This window comes from Dendrobates tinctorius, unplaced genomic scaffold (genome assembly GCF_039654945.1).
Source record: "Dendrobates tinctorius isolate UK_male_01 unplaced genomic scaffold, ASM3965494v1 ptg000074l, whole genome shotgun sequence".
NCBI lineage: Eukaryota > Metazoa > Chordata > Amphibia > Anura > Dendrobatidae > Dendrobates > Dendrobates tinctorius.
In genome coordinates this window covers 2,862,869-2,877,815 of record NW_027361742.1, presented here as the reverse complement: position 1 = coordinate 2,877,815, position 14,947 = coordinate 2,862,869, and the positions used below count along the sequence as shown (strand labels likewise).

The 14,947-nt window shown below is 41.7% G+C and overlaps 1 protein-coding gene across 3 annotated transcripts in view; it reads left to right on the top strand.

Moving 5' to 3' along the window:
- The window catches only part of LOC141096343 (complement factor H-related protein 1-like), a 511,185-nt gene that overhangs the window by 340,708 nt on the left and 155,530 nt on the right, over positions 1-14,947 (top strand). For all 3 annotated transcript variants that reach the window (XM_073582884.1, XM_073582883.1, XM_073582882.1), the window contains one exon: positions 11,398-11,580. In XM_073582884.1, coding sequence (XP_073438985.1) covers positions 11,398-11,580 — 183 coding nt within the window. The remainder of the gene's footprint in view (positions 1-11,397; positions 11,581-14,947) is intronic.

The window sequence follows — 14,947 nt, the reverse complement described above, 5'->3', positions numbered from 1 at the left end:
GGATGCCGGGAAGATGGCCGCCGGTCCGGGGACGGCGCATGCGCAGGTTCAGATCTCGTGGTTCAGATCTCGTCCCGAGATCTCGGGGGACGAGATCTCGTTGCCGAGATTTGAATCTCGTCCCCCGAGATCTCGGGTCGAGATCTGAACCTGCGCATGCGCCGTCCCCGGACCGGCAGCCATCTTCCCGGCGTCCATGTTCCCAGAGGCCACCGCAACATGGCGGTGGCCAGCAAGAGATGTGCGGGGGCCTCCGGGCTGCGAGGAAATGCCAGTGGAGCCGCCGCCCCTGCACCGGAGCACAGCCTGCCACCACCCTCACCCCGCAGAGCCCACCTGCCCCAGCACAGCTGCCCCAGTCCCAGCACAGCTGCCCCAGCACAGCTGCCCCTGCTCCAGCACAGCTGCCCCTGCCCCAGCACAGCTGCCCCTGCCCCAGCACAGCTGCCCCTGCCCCAGCACAGCTGCCCCAGCACAACCAACCTGCCCCAGCACAGAGCCGCTGCCGCGCGAGCCTGGACCACTGAATGACCCCTGTGACTACTCCTCAACCTGTGCCGGATCCCTTCTCAGGTAAGCTGAATTCAGACTGTAAGACGGACCCCCATTTGACACATTATTTTTTTCCCTATTTTCCTTCTGAAAATTGGGGTGTGTCTTATGGTCCCGGTGCGTCTTATAGTCCGAAAAATACGGTATGTGCAATTAAACTTTCATGGATTAAATAAAAATTGATTATGATGCAATTTTTTGAGACTTGTAACATATCAATGTAGCTGCATGAGGGCTTGTTTATTGACCGGTCAGATGACTTTTTTATTGATACAAATTGATACAAATTTAAAGTACAGATACTGTAACGCTTTGATAACCTTTTATTGGGTATTTTTGTGGCAGTGAAGTAACAATCAAATGCCATTGTGGCATTTTGATTATTTTCTCTTTACCTTAGACATGCATTTCACAGGTTCATAGTAAGTTGGTTTTTAAGTTGTAGGTAGACATAATTTAATTGAGTTTGACCTACAACCAAAAAGTTGATCTGGAGGAAGACAAAAATTCCATGAGGCAGATACTAATTGCCTAATATTATGGAAAAAAATCCATCTCAAACATTATAACATCATGTGGCAGAGAGTACGATAATCTAACTGCTCTTACAGTAAAGAATTGTCATCTGAGATTAGGATTAAACTTTCTTCCCTCTAGAAATATAGGATAACCCCTAGTACCGATATAGGCCTAGGGGTAAAAGTATAATTAAAAATATTTCTCTACTGTCGCTTCAAATATTTGTAAATTGTAATAAGATCTCTCATAAACCTATGTTTTCACTAACTAAATTGCCCAAGTATGATAGCCTGTCTTGGTAACGTACACTGTGTTCAGAATTATTAGGCAAATTAGTATTTTGATCACATCATCCTTTTTATACATGTTGTCCTACTCCAAGCTGTATAGGCTTGAAAGCCAACTGCCAATTATGTAAATCAGGTGATTTGCATCTCTGTAATGAGGAGGGGTGTGGTCTAATGACATTAACACCCTATATAAGGTGTGCTTAATTACTCGGCAACTTCCTTTCTTTTGGCAAAATGGGTCAGAAGAGAGATTTGACGAACTCTGAAAAGTCAAAAATTGTGTGATGTCTTGCAGAGGGATGCAGAAGTCTTGAAATTGCCAAACTTTTGAAGTGTGATCACTGAACAATCAAGCATTTCATGGCAAATAGCCAACAGGGTCGCAAGAAGCGTGCTGATAAAAAAAAAAGGCGCAAAATAACTGCCCATGAATTGAGGAAAATCAAGCGTCAAGCTGCCAAGATGCCATTTGCCACCAGTTTTGCCATATTTCAGAGCTGCAATGTTACTGGAGTATCAAAAAGCACAAGGTGTGCCATACTCAGGGACATGGCCAAGCTAAGGAAGGCTGAAAAATGACCACCTTTGAACAAGAAACATAAGATAAAACATCAAGACTGGGCCAAGAAATATTTTAAGATTAAGATTTTTCTAAGGTTTTATGGACTGATGAAATGAGAGTGACTCTTGATGGGCCAGATGGATGGGCCCGAGGCTGGATCAGTAAAGGGCAGAGAGCTCTACTCCAACTCAGACACCAGCAAGGTGGAGGTGGGGTACTGGTATGGGCTGGTATCATCAAAGATGAACTTGTGGGACCTTTTCGGGTTGAGGATGGAGTGAAGCTCAACTCCCAGACCTACTGCCAGTTTCTGGAAGACACCTTCTTCAAGCAGTGGTACAGGAAGAAATCGGTATCGTTCAAGAAAACATGATTTTCATGCAGGACAATGCTCTATCACATGCATCCAAATACTCCACAGTGTGGCTGGCCAGTAAAGGTCTAAAAGAAGAAAAAATAATGACATGGCCCGCTTGTTCACCTGATCTGACCCCCATAGAGAACCTGTGGTCCCTCATAAAATGTGAGATCTACAAGAAGGGAAAACAGTACTCCTCTCGGAACAGTGTCTGGGAGGTTGTGGTGGCTGCGGCACGCAATGTTAATCTTAAACAGATCAAGCAACTGACAGAATCTATGGATGGAAGGCTTTTGAGTGTCATTGTAAAGAAAGGTGGCTATATTGGTCACTGATTTTTTTTTTTTTGGAATGTCAGAAATGTTTATTTATAAATTTATTGCTGTTATATTGGTTTACCTGGTGAAAATAAACAAGTGAGATGGGTATATATATGGTTTTTATTAAGTTGCCTAATAATTCTGCACAGTAATAGTTACCTGAAAAAACAGATATCCTCCTAAGATAGCCAATCAAAAAAAAACCCACTCCAGCTTCCAAAAATATCAAGATCATATTTATGATTCTTTTGGGTTGATTGAGAACATAGTTGTTCAATAATAAAAAGAATCCTCTCAAATACAAGTTACCTAATAATTCTGCACACAGTGTAGTTCACCATTTCCATTCCGTTAATAACCTTGTTCACGCTTGTCTGTTTTCACTCTGGTTCAGCTATGTCGTTCTTATACACTGAATCCCAAAATTGTGCAAAGGAGGAAAAACTCTGTTCTTGTCACAAGCTTCTATGCCTCTTTTAATGCATTCAATTACTTTATTTCATTGAAATACAAAAAAGACTTGGCACTGCTGCACCAGTCAGGCTTGCGCGGAGTCCCTGGCTGACCTGAGGTGAACTCAGGAACGTGGGAAAAAGTTCAGAAACTTTCCCACGCTAATCAGTTCATCTCCGGTCAGTCGGGGCACCTGTGCAGAGATGAATTCATTCATTCTGCAGTGGTTTACAGCGGGGCCGGTAACATTAGCACAGGTCCCTGTTGTAAACTAGACCTGACTGAACGGCGGAGAGGTATGGATATTGTTGGTTTTTTATTTTTATTTTTTTTTTTACAGAACAAAGGCTTTTTTTTAGATTGGCAGAATAATAAAAGTTGTCAAAAATGTTGTGTATTTATTTCACTAAAATATTTTTTAATTAATGCATGTGTCTTTTTAACCTTTTACTATTCTAGGGTTAATAATGGATAGGAATCTTATTGACCGGGCTTAATGTCACCTTTCAATAGCAAGGTGACATTAACCCATGAGCCACAACTAAAGGTCATGGGAATATAGAGGCTAAGTGCCAGAAAAGGCGCATCTTATAGATGTGCCTTTTCTGGGGTGGCTGGGGGCAGATTTTTTTAGCCGGGGGGGCAAAAACAATGGTCCCTCTCTAGTCTATTAATATCTGCCCTCACTCACTTGCTTTCCCTCTCTGGCGGAGAAAATTGTGCGGGAGCCCAAGCAAATTTTTTACGCGATTATAGCCTTACATTTAACCCACAGAGTTCCAAATTTTTCCTAGCACAAGCTACTAAATTGATTAAACACTGACATGCATAAATCGTTTTGATATGACATGGTTTACTATATGTAAACCATGTGTTATATCATGTCAGGTTCGGTAATGATTTTACTGAAGCGAGCAATTGATTTAGCGGCTATTATGCTATCTAGAACTCTATAAACTATAAATATATATATATATACACAGTATGTGTGTCTCAATGACATATATATATGTATTCTATGTGTATATATCTATTCTTTTGATTCATGTCAGTGTGATTTTACTGTACAGCACATTGAATTGCTGGCTTTTTAAAAATGGATCAGTTGAAAAACGGAAGAAACGGATGAAAAAACTGGTGCGACGGATCCGTTTTTTCACCAGATCCGTCGCATCAGTTTTTCACAATCTGCGACGGATCCGTTGATCCGCTGAGCAGACTGATTGTGATTGAAGTTAAAGGACTGAAATGTCAAAGTTGCCTTGTAGGAGAAATTGCACCTTACAATTTGTTGTGCAATTTCTCCTCAGTACACTGATACCCCATTTGTGGGGGTAAAATACTGTTTAGGCTCATGTCAGGGCTCAGAAAAGAAGGAATGACATTTTGGAAGGCATACTTTGATGGAATGGTCTGCTGGTGTCATGTCTCGTTTCAAGAGCCCCTGATGTGCCTAAACAGTGGAAAACTCCTAAAAGTTGCAATATTATGGTAGCTAGACCCCTCAAGGAATGTACCCAAATGTGTGGTGAGCACCTTCTGCTTCACTGAAGTTTATAATGTAGAGCAATGAAAATAAAAAAAGTAAAATTTTTCCCACAAAAATTCTAATTTAGCCCCATTTTTTAATTTTCACAAGCATAGCAGGAGAAAATGGAACCCAAAATTTGTTGTGAAATTTCTCCTGAGTGCTCTGATATCCCACATGTGGTCGAAAACTACTTTTGAGGCACAGTGAAAAGCTCAGAAGGGTAGAAGCACCATATTTGAGCTCACATTTTGCTGGACTGGCATCTGCACAAGAGAAATTGACATGCTGCTGTCTCGTAGGATGCTCCGCATGTCAGTCTCCAAGGGTGATCCGCAGGCATCTGTTGGTGCATAGAGGACATGGGATTTCTTGAATTCCCCTTCTACTATGCTGTCACAGCTGAATGCTGTGGGTTTGATGCTGTATAAATACACTTCGTCTAACCTGCAGCAATTACTTATCGTGGGTACATGCCCTTACTCTGGACTCCATCTGGCCTCTGTTCAGTGGTCTCCTTTTCTTCAGAGGTGCAGAAAACTGTGGCTCATGGTTCTTTTATGCAGTTCTAATAAAAAGACAGACATAGCCAGATCACAGATCCTATGGTGTTCATAGTGCCTCCATTTGCTTCATTATAGGGAATCTTCTGCCAGGGGTTCCGTCTAAATCACATATTTCAGAGATTTACACGGAAACCCTGGTTTAAGCGCTCAGCACAGAGTACAAGATAAATATGCCTTGCTGCGATCTTTGGGAGACAGAATGAAAAAATTCAACAGGAGGTGAAGAATTGGTTTTATCTATTTTTTTATGCCATTCCTCTTGCTGTATAAGTGATTAGATCACTTTATTCTTCGAGTCGGTGCAATTACTGTGATTTATGTTGGATTTTATGTTTGGCTGCTGTCTTACAGGAAAAGAAGCTTTTTATTGTAAAAACTAGTTTTTGCATCGTCATATTTTGAAAGCTAGAATTTTTCCATATTTCTGCTCACAAAGTCATGTGAGAGCTTGCTTTTTGTGGGACAAGTTGACGTTTTTAGTTGTACCATTTTTGGGCTCAAGACATTTTTGATCGCTTTCTACTCCGATTTTTGAGAGTCAGAATAAACAAAAATCAGCAATGCAAGAATTGTTGTTTTTTTTAACGTCATTCCATGTATGGAAAAATTAATAAGTTATCTTTATTCCTCAGGTCACTACAATTAGTGAAACCACATTTTTTTTTATGTTTTGGCGCTTTTACACAATAAAAACTATTTTATAAAAAAAATTATTATTTTTGCATGGCTTTATTCTGAGAGCTATAACTTTTTTATTTTTCCACTAAAGGAGCTGTATGGCAACTTTATTTTTGCATGACAAGATAACTGTATTAGCTACCATTTTACATGCGTCTTTTTGATTGCATTTTATTAAACTTTTTGTTCAGCGGTATGGTGTTCACTAAAGGGATTAACTAGTGGGACAATTTTATAGGTTTGGTCACTCCATTGGCAGTGATATAAAATATGTGCACTTTTATTTATTTTTTTTCATAATATTTATTTTATTTTTTTGATTTTTTTTTTTTTTTTAAATATTTTTACAACTTTTTTTTCTAACTTTTTTTTAAACTTTTTTATTTACTCCCTTTATGGGAATTTCACACTTTGCAATCTGATCGCAGTTGTAAGGTATAGAAATGCAGGATCGAGATCAATTGCATTTAGGGGGTTAAAGTTCCGGGAGCAGTGCGGGACTTCTCCTAGCACTGAGAGTAACAGCAGTCACCCAGTGGCGATTGCCATCACACAGCCCCTGGTCGCGGATGATCGCCATGACATACATGTACTGCATCGGTCGGGAGGTCCTTCCAGATAATGACGTATATGTACTACAAATGTTGGGAAGGGGTTAATAGAATGTATCCGCGATACATATCATTCTGACCCCAATGTTCTAAACAGACCTAGAAAAAATTGATCTACCTGAATAAGGTGGTAATTTAAATAAATTACTTCTATGCAGAGAAGTTCCAATGCTTAGAGTCCATTAGGTTTCAATGACAAGGTAGATATGAGTGTGTTTTTATAATTCATCAAATTGTCTTGACTTTCTTTTACCACTGTTTTTAATTTATATTATGGTGGTGTGGTATAGAAAGGCATGCTTTGTTACAAAAGATCGCCGACCTATTCAAACTAAACATGGATTTGTTGAAGTGTAAGGATGGGAAGTGTAAGAAGTACGCAAAATGCTAGTCGTCCACCATAGAACCAGCTCCCTCGCATCCATGCTTTTAATCTTCATGAAATAAATAAGATTTTTTACCAGATCGCAGAGTAACATTTCTTCACTACTTCTTTTTGGCTTCAACTTCATCGTCATCGTTTCTGTTCTCTCACGTCTCACCTCGAGAGTCGCTCTCCTACTCATCCTGCGCTGACAGCACAGAACAGTCCTTATGTACCTCAGGTTTCTGTGTCTCAATAGGATCACCATCACCCCCTGGTGTTAATGTCTGGTGACGAATGCATGGATTCTGCTCGGAGCCTACTTCTTACTGCCCCCGATTTAACAGAAAAAAATATTTGCCCATCGGTGCACAGAATTTCCTCATTTTCAGTCTGTGAATATTTGGAGCAGATCTCTGATACCCATGGTGCAAACAGCTCTGCAGACTCGCCCATCTCTGGTCCACACAGTAAGTTGGGTGGTTGGAGAGTTGTTACTGGGGGAAGCGAGGGACATTGGGGTGCCACTTCTGAGGACTGTAAGATGTGATGTTAAGGTGGAGGAAGAGGAGGAGAGGCCAGTTGATGCTGAGCTTGCCATCCACTGGAGTACATGCTCTTTCTGGCACTCATCTACAAGACATACTGCTCGGCGGCTGCCAAAGAAAGGGAGGCAAGTAGCCCATCCAATAACAGAAGTTCTCAAAATGCTGCACAAATACTCACTGCAGCAAAACAAACCTACTTCTCATCCTCCATATCAACCCTGTCTCACAACCCTAAACAGCTATTCAGCACTGCCTCATTCTTCAAGCAAAAAGATTGACAAAATAAGGCAAATCTTTTGCCTAAAGTCCCCACAGCCCCTACTCATAACCACTCAACTCTCCTACTCCAATACCAACTTCTCCACCATCACGGAAGGTCAACTTTCCTCTTACTCTCCAAATCACATCTCACCACCTGTGAACTTGAATCAATTTTGTCCCACCTCATTCCAAATCTTGCCACAGTCTTCATTCCAACGATAACCCACCCCTTCAACCTATCACTAACAACTGGTGTCTTACCCTCATGTTTCAAACATATCTCAATCACACCCATCCTTAAAAAGCCCTCCCTTGACCCATCCTTTGTGTATAGCTATCGCCCCATATCACTTCTCCTCTATGCCTGAAAACTACTGGAACAACATGTCCATTTTGAACTATCCTCCCATATCTCTTCCTGCTCCCTCTTTGACTGCTTACAATCTGGATTCTGACAGCATCATTCCCCTGAAACTGCCCTAACTAACTGCCCAACTATCTACTAACTGCCACATCCAAGCATCACTACTTTGTTCTCCTCTTGGAGGTCCTGTCATCTGCCTTTGACACAGTGGACCATTAACCCTTACTACAGACTATCATCTCTTGGCTAGAGATGGGTGGACACCTAGATGTTTGGGTCCGGTGGGTTCTGCTGAACAGTTACAAAAAATGTGGGTTCAGGTACCAGAACAGTACCTGGAGCTGAAACCCAAACTCAGACCCCATTCACTTGAATGGGGGACTCAAACATCCACTGTTTGCAAACAGTGTATTTTTGATAACCTGCCAGATAAAACTCACAGCTGAGGGCTGCAACCCTCAGCTGTCAGATTCAGCAAGGCTGGTTATCAAGAATAGAGGAGTCCCCACGCTGTATTTTTTAATTATTTAAATAAATAATTTAAAAACAGCGTGGAGACCCCCCCATTTTTGACAGCCGGTCAAGCTAATGCAGACAGCTGGGGGCTGGTACTCTCATGCTGGTAATGGGCCATAGATATTGGCCCCCCAGCCTAAAAATAGCAGCCCACAGCCACCCAGAAAAGACACAGCTAATAGATGCACCAATTCTGGTGCTTTGCCCAGCTCTTCCTACTTACCCTGTAGCCGTGTCAAGTGGAGTAATGTTTTTGGGGGTTCTTGTCACCTTTGTATTGTCCGGTGACATGAAGCCCACAGCGTAGTAATGGAGAGGCGTCTATAAGACATCTATCCATTACTAATTCTATAATTGTATGGTAAATAAACACACAGCCAGAATTAAGTCTTTTATTTGCAATAAAACAAACTTTTCCATTTTTATTTAAAAATAGCAAACAGTTATACTCCCCTAATGCCTATTCCATTGAATCCCTCATCTCCTGTAATAAAACAAAAATAAAAAAAACAACAATATCCCTCACCTGTCCGTCATTCTGGCCCACACCGTAATCCATGTCTGGGGGATAAACAAATTTCAACCTGAGCGGTGCAAAGATGCGACCGTCCAGGCTGAGAACCACTGGCGAATGAGCTGCTGCGAACGCAGCATCAGTGACTAGCGGTGACGTCATTGAGGTTACTGCTGGTCTCTGAGGCTGCATTCCCAGCTGGGTTGAACTGTGGTGACTTTGGTGAGATCAATGCTAGCACAGTGAGAAATTTCCCACAGTGAACTGAGGTGAACTCTTTGAGCTCAGGGTTGCACCGTTAGACTTTAAATAAATAATTAAAAAATGACTTGGGTTCTCCTGTTTTTTTATAACCAGCGTTGCAAAACTCACATCTGAGGGCTGCAACCCTCAGCCGTCAGCATTAGCAAAGGCTGTTTATGAAGAATAGAGGGGTCACCATGCCATTTTTTTAATTATTTAAATAAATTATTTAAAAAATCATGTTGGGTCCTCCCACTTTTGACAACCAGCCAAGCTAAAACAGACAGCTGGGGGCTGGTATTCTCGGGCTGGAAAGGGACCATGAATATTGGTCCCCCAGCCTAAAACTAGCAGCCCACAGTTACGCAGAAAAACCGCATCTATGGGCCAATTCTGGCACTTTGCCCAGCTCTTCCTACTTATCCTGTAGAGATGGCAAGTGGGGTAATATTTGTGGGGTTGATGTCACGTTTGTAATGTCAGGTGACATCAAGCCCACGGATTAGTAAAGAAACGTCTATAAGACGCCTATCCATTAGGAATTCTATAGTTATAATGTAAATAAACACACAGCAAAAACAAAGTTTTTTAATTGAAAGAGTAACACAGACTCCTTTAATTATTCTAAATTAAACGATACTCACATCAACTCCCATTCCTTTAAATCCCTCCACAGCATCAGTGACTACTGGTAACATCATCAAGTTTACTGTTGGTCACTGTAGCTGTGTTCCCATCTGGGCCAATGAACTGCGGTGACCTCGGTGAGAAAAAGTCTCACCTCAGTTCACCTGGAGAATTTCACTGCAGTGAATTTGAACTGCGGTGACCTTGCCTCTACACCGTTAGACTTTTTCTGTAACAGTGGCAAGTGGGGTAATTTGTAAGATCCCTAAGATCAACTCGACTAGACAATGATGGGAGTTGTATTCAGTACCCGCTGTGTACATTGTATGTTAAATTAAGAATTAATTAAAAAAATGGCATGGGCTCCCACGGAATTTAAATAATCATCGGAGGGAAAGCCCATGGCTGGGGGCTAATGTTACTAATATAGGAAAGAGGATAATGTCCCAAAAACTTCCCAGGCTATTAATAAAAACTTACAGTTGCTTGCTTAGCCTTTACTGGTTAGTTTATGAGGGACCCCAAAAAAAAATTATGTGAGGTCCCCCTATAAATTCTAACCAGCAAACTCTAAACAGACAGCTGTGGGTTGATATTAATTGCCTGCGAAGGGGCCAAGGTTATTGCCCCCTCTCCCAGACTACCAACATCAGCGCTCAGCTGCCCTAGAAATGGTGCATCGATAAGATGAGCCAAATCTGTCTCTTAGTCTAGCTCTTCCCACTTTCCCTAGTGCGGTGGCAAGTGGGGTAATAGGGTTGGGGTTGATGTCAGCTTTGTAATGTCAGCTGACGTCAAACCCAGTCATTTTGTAAAAAAAGACGCAGCAAGAAGAAAAGTTCTTTATTTGAAATAAAACTCATCTTCTTATACACAGTTATTCACACAAAAAATAAAAAAACAAAGTTATGCTCACCTTTTTATCGATAATCCATTGATGCCCATGTCCCCTGTAAAATACCAAAAATAATCATTTCATTCAGGTCATCACAGTTCATCATCCCAGATTACCATGAGTTTTGGGAATGCATCTTCAATGACCAGCAGTGAACACAATGAGGTCACCGCTAGTCACTGAAGCTGTGCTCGTAGCACCTCATTCTCCCGTGCTTTTCAACCTGGATGGTCGCATCAAGGCACCATCCATGTTGTAAACCACATATTGCAGAGACGAACTATGGCGTGAGACATCTTCAATTTGGACAGGTGAGGGATACGGTTGTTTATTTTTCTTTTCAACAAATAATGACCCTGCACTCAACTCACTTCAAGGCAGAAGTGGTCCTTTGTACACACATTACCTAAATTATAAATTAAAATGCCAGTTAATCCTATATCTTATGTTATATAGAGATTAAGATGCAGCACAGAAACAAAAATGACAGAAAGTGTGTGTTAGGTTATATGCAACGTAAGAGTTAAATTGCGTGTCACTAAGTAGAAAATAAACAGTAAATGTTTTATCTGATTGAATACAACAATGCCAAACCTAAATAATTTGTTTAATTTTAATTCTTTTTCAGAAATCGGAGATCAATGTGGTCCACCACCAACCATACAATTTGGAGACACCATTGAAAATAGAAAAATTAGCTACAAACCTCATGAATTTGTGGAATATCAGTGCCCAATTTATTATGTTTTTAAAGGGGAAAAAATTGTAAAGTGTTTGAACGGTGTCTGGGGAGAAGCGCCAGTTTGTCTAGGTATGTTCATTATCATTTATCACAAAATGTACAGAAAAAAACATAAAAATAATAAAATATCACTATTAAGTACATCCTATATTGTTCTGTTGAACTGATGGGTAGACAACAAAGGGCCCCTATCCTGTACATGTGTCTGTTTCCTTCTAATTTGCTATGCAACAGTTCATGTACATTCTGTACTACAAGTGAAAATAGATGTCACACACCAAACCTAAGTTATCAAACAGGGTCAACGAAGGATCGGGATGAGTTGTAGGCAGTGTAGGCATCCAGCTAGTGGGCTACCTATTGCCTTTCTGAGAGGGATGAAGCCTGAAAAGAAACCACCCAATATATTCCTCATGCTGCAGAAAATCAGCACATGAATGGCCGCAGGACAGTCATACAGGTAAGCAGTGTCAGTGAGTCACTAAGACCGATCACTGCCTGTGCTCAGCTGGCACTTTCTTCCTGTACTCAATTGTATTTGTGTCTTTAAGACAGGAATGAAAAAACATCCAAGGCGTGACAGGCGAGCTCTGGTCACTCTTCTATTTTTGAAGACCAAAATGCAAAGGGGTCTAAACACCTAGTTGATCACATTAATATTGAGCTCCAGATACTTCTGCACCATCTTCTCAAGTTGTACACGTACACAACATGTTAAATGTGTACTCTGTTTTGTTGGTGCATGGGTTTAAAAAATATGTGAAACGACTCACAGAAATTGCTTATTCCCTGACTCTGCTACTGCTGCTAATGTTTTTGCGATGACGCCTTGACGTACTCGGTGATGGACATCTAGAACTAGGAAGCACACTGTGTGCCTCACTGTGGTCTTGGGGAAAATCACTCTTAAGATTGTCTACATGTGTGTTTCGATACTTCAGCATGAGCGCTTCCGTTTTCAGTGGGGGAGTTATCTGGCTAAAGTTACTCTTATACCGCGTATCTAACAGAGTGGCTTGCCAGTAGTCAGCACTATTTCTAACACTAAGAATACAGGCATCATGTTGAAGATAGTGCAGCAAGAAGATGGTCATGTGTCAGGTGCTTCTATGAGGTCCAAGTCCAAAGTGTGTTGGTGGTTGGGTAACACTCAAGGTTGCTTCCTCTGCCCCCTTCCACCAACTATGGAAAATAGGGAGGAGATGATTAACCTATTCATCTCCTGAATGTTGTAGGTCTATCACCTCTTCCTCTTTGTCCTCTTCCATTTGTTCCTCGGCTCCTGCACCTTCACTAACAATTTATCTGGTACCATGGACCTACTCAATCCAACTTCCCATGGCACCCGCTTGTGCGATGAAAGTCTGGAACTTTAAGATATTTTTATCCCTTCCGCATCCTTTTCTGCTTCTACCCCTTCCTCTGGGACCACCACCTCCTCACACAGACTATTCAAAGAGTGCATTGAACTACCCAGATACAAAAGTATAAATATTAAAATAATTAAATCTTTATTATGCAAATTATTAAAACATTAAAATAGGGAAAGGGAAAAACCCCACAAAGACAAAAGGTGGTATACAATCCATTTATAAATGCCATAAATAAATGAATTAAATATACATAGTTTTGACAATATTTGTATAACACATTACATCAATATTCTATATGTAAACATGATTAAGTTTAATACAGGTATTATGGTTCCATCTACTTGTGGAGTGCAAAATATGAAGTAGAGGTAGGCATAATAGAAACATGCTGCCCAGCAAGTAGATATATTCAAGTAAAGTGATAATTGATTTATAGAGGTACTAACTGAAGAGCCCGGCGCTGCCCGGGCATAGTAACTAACTGTGGTTAGTTATAACAAATTATAATTATCCTCCATCCCATAGGCCCGTGCCCATATACCCATCATACATATCCTCCATCACATAGTCCCATGCCCATATACCCATCATACATATTCTCCATCCCATAGTCCCATGCCCATATACATTCTCCATCTCATAGTCCCATGCCCATATACCCATCATACATATTCTCCGTCCCATGCCCATATACCCATCATACATATCCTCCATCCCATAGTCCCGTACCCATATACCCGTCATACATATCCTCCATCCCATAGTCCAGTGCCCATATACCCATCACACATCCTCCATCCCATAGTCCCATGCCCATATACATATCCGCCATCCTATAGTCCCATGCCCATATACCCATCACACATCCTCCATCCCATAGTCCCGTGCCCATATACATATCCGCCATCCTATAGTCCCGTGCCCATATACCCATCACACATCCTCCATCCCATAGGCCCGTGCCCATATACCCATCATACATATCCTCTATCACATAGTCCCATGCCCATATACCCATCATACATATCCTCCATTCCATAGTCCCATGGTCATATACACATCATACATATTCTCCATCCCATAGTCCCATGCCCATATACCCATCATACATATTCTCCATCCCATAGTCCCATGCCCATATACCCATCATACATATCCTCCATCCCATAGTCCCGTGCCCATATACCCATCATACATATCCGCCATCCCATAGTCCTGTGCCCATATACCCATCATACATATCCTCCATCCCATAGTCCAGTGCCCATATACCCATCACACATCCTCCATCCCATAGGCCCGTGCCCATATACCCATCATACATATCCTCTATCCCATAGTCCCATACCCATCATACATATCCTCCATCCCATAGTCCAGTGCCCATATACCCATCATACATCCTCCATCCCATAGTCAACCATTATGACATCATAATGAGCGGCGGCGGGGCTTGCAACCTATGATGACATCAGCATCGCCATGGCAACCATTGTGACATAATGATGGGCGGGGCTTGCCCATCATACATATCCGCCATCCCATAGTTGAGTGCCCATATACCCATCACACATCCTTCATCTCATAGTCCCATGCCCATATACCCATCATACATATCCTCCATCCCATAGTCCCGTGCTCATATACCCATCATACATATCTGCCATCCCATAGTCCCGTGCCCATATACCCATCATACATATCCTCCATCCCATAGTCCAGTGCCCATATACCCATCATACATATCCGCCATCCCATAGTCCCGTGCCCATATACCCATCACACATCCTTCATCTCATAGTCCCATGCCCATATACCCATCATACATATCCTCCATCCCATAGTCCCATGCCCATATACCCATCATACATATCCTCCATCCCATAGTCCAGTGCCCATATATCCATCACACATCCTCCATCCCATAGTCAACCATTATGACATCATAATGAGCGGCGGCGGGGCTTGCAACCTATGATGACATCAGCATCGCCATGGCAACCATTGTGACATAATGATGGGCGGGGCTTGATACGCACACACTGTTTCCCCAGTATGCAAAT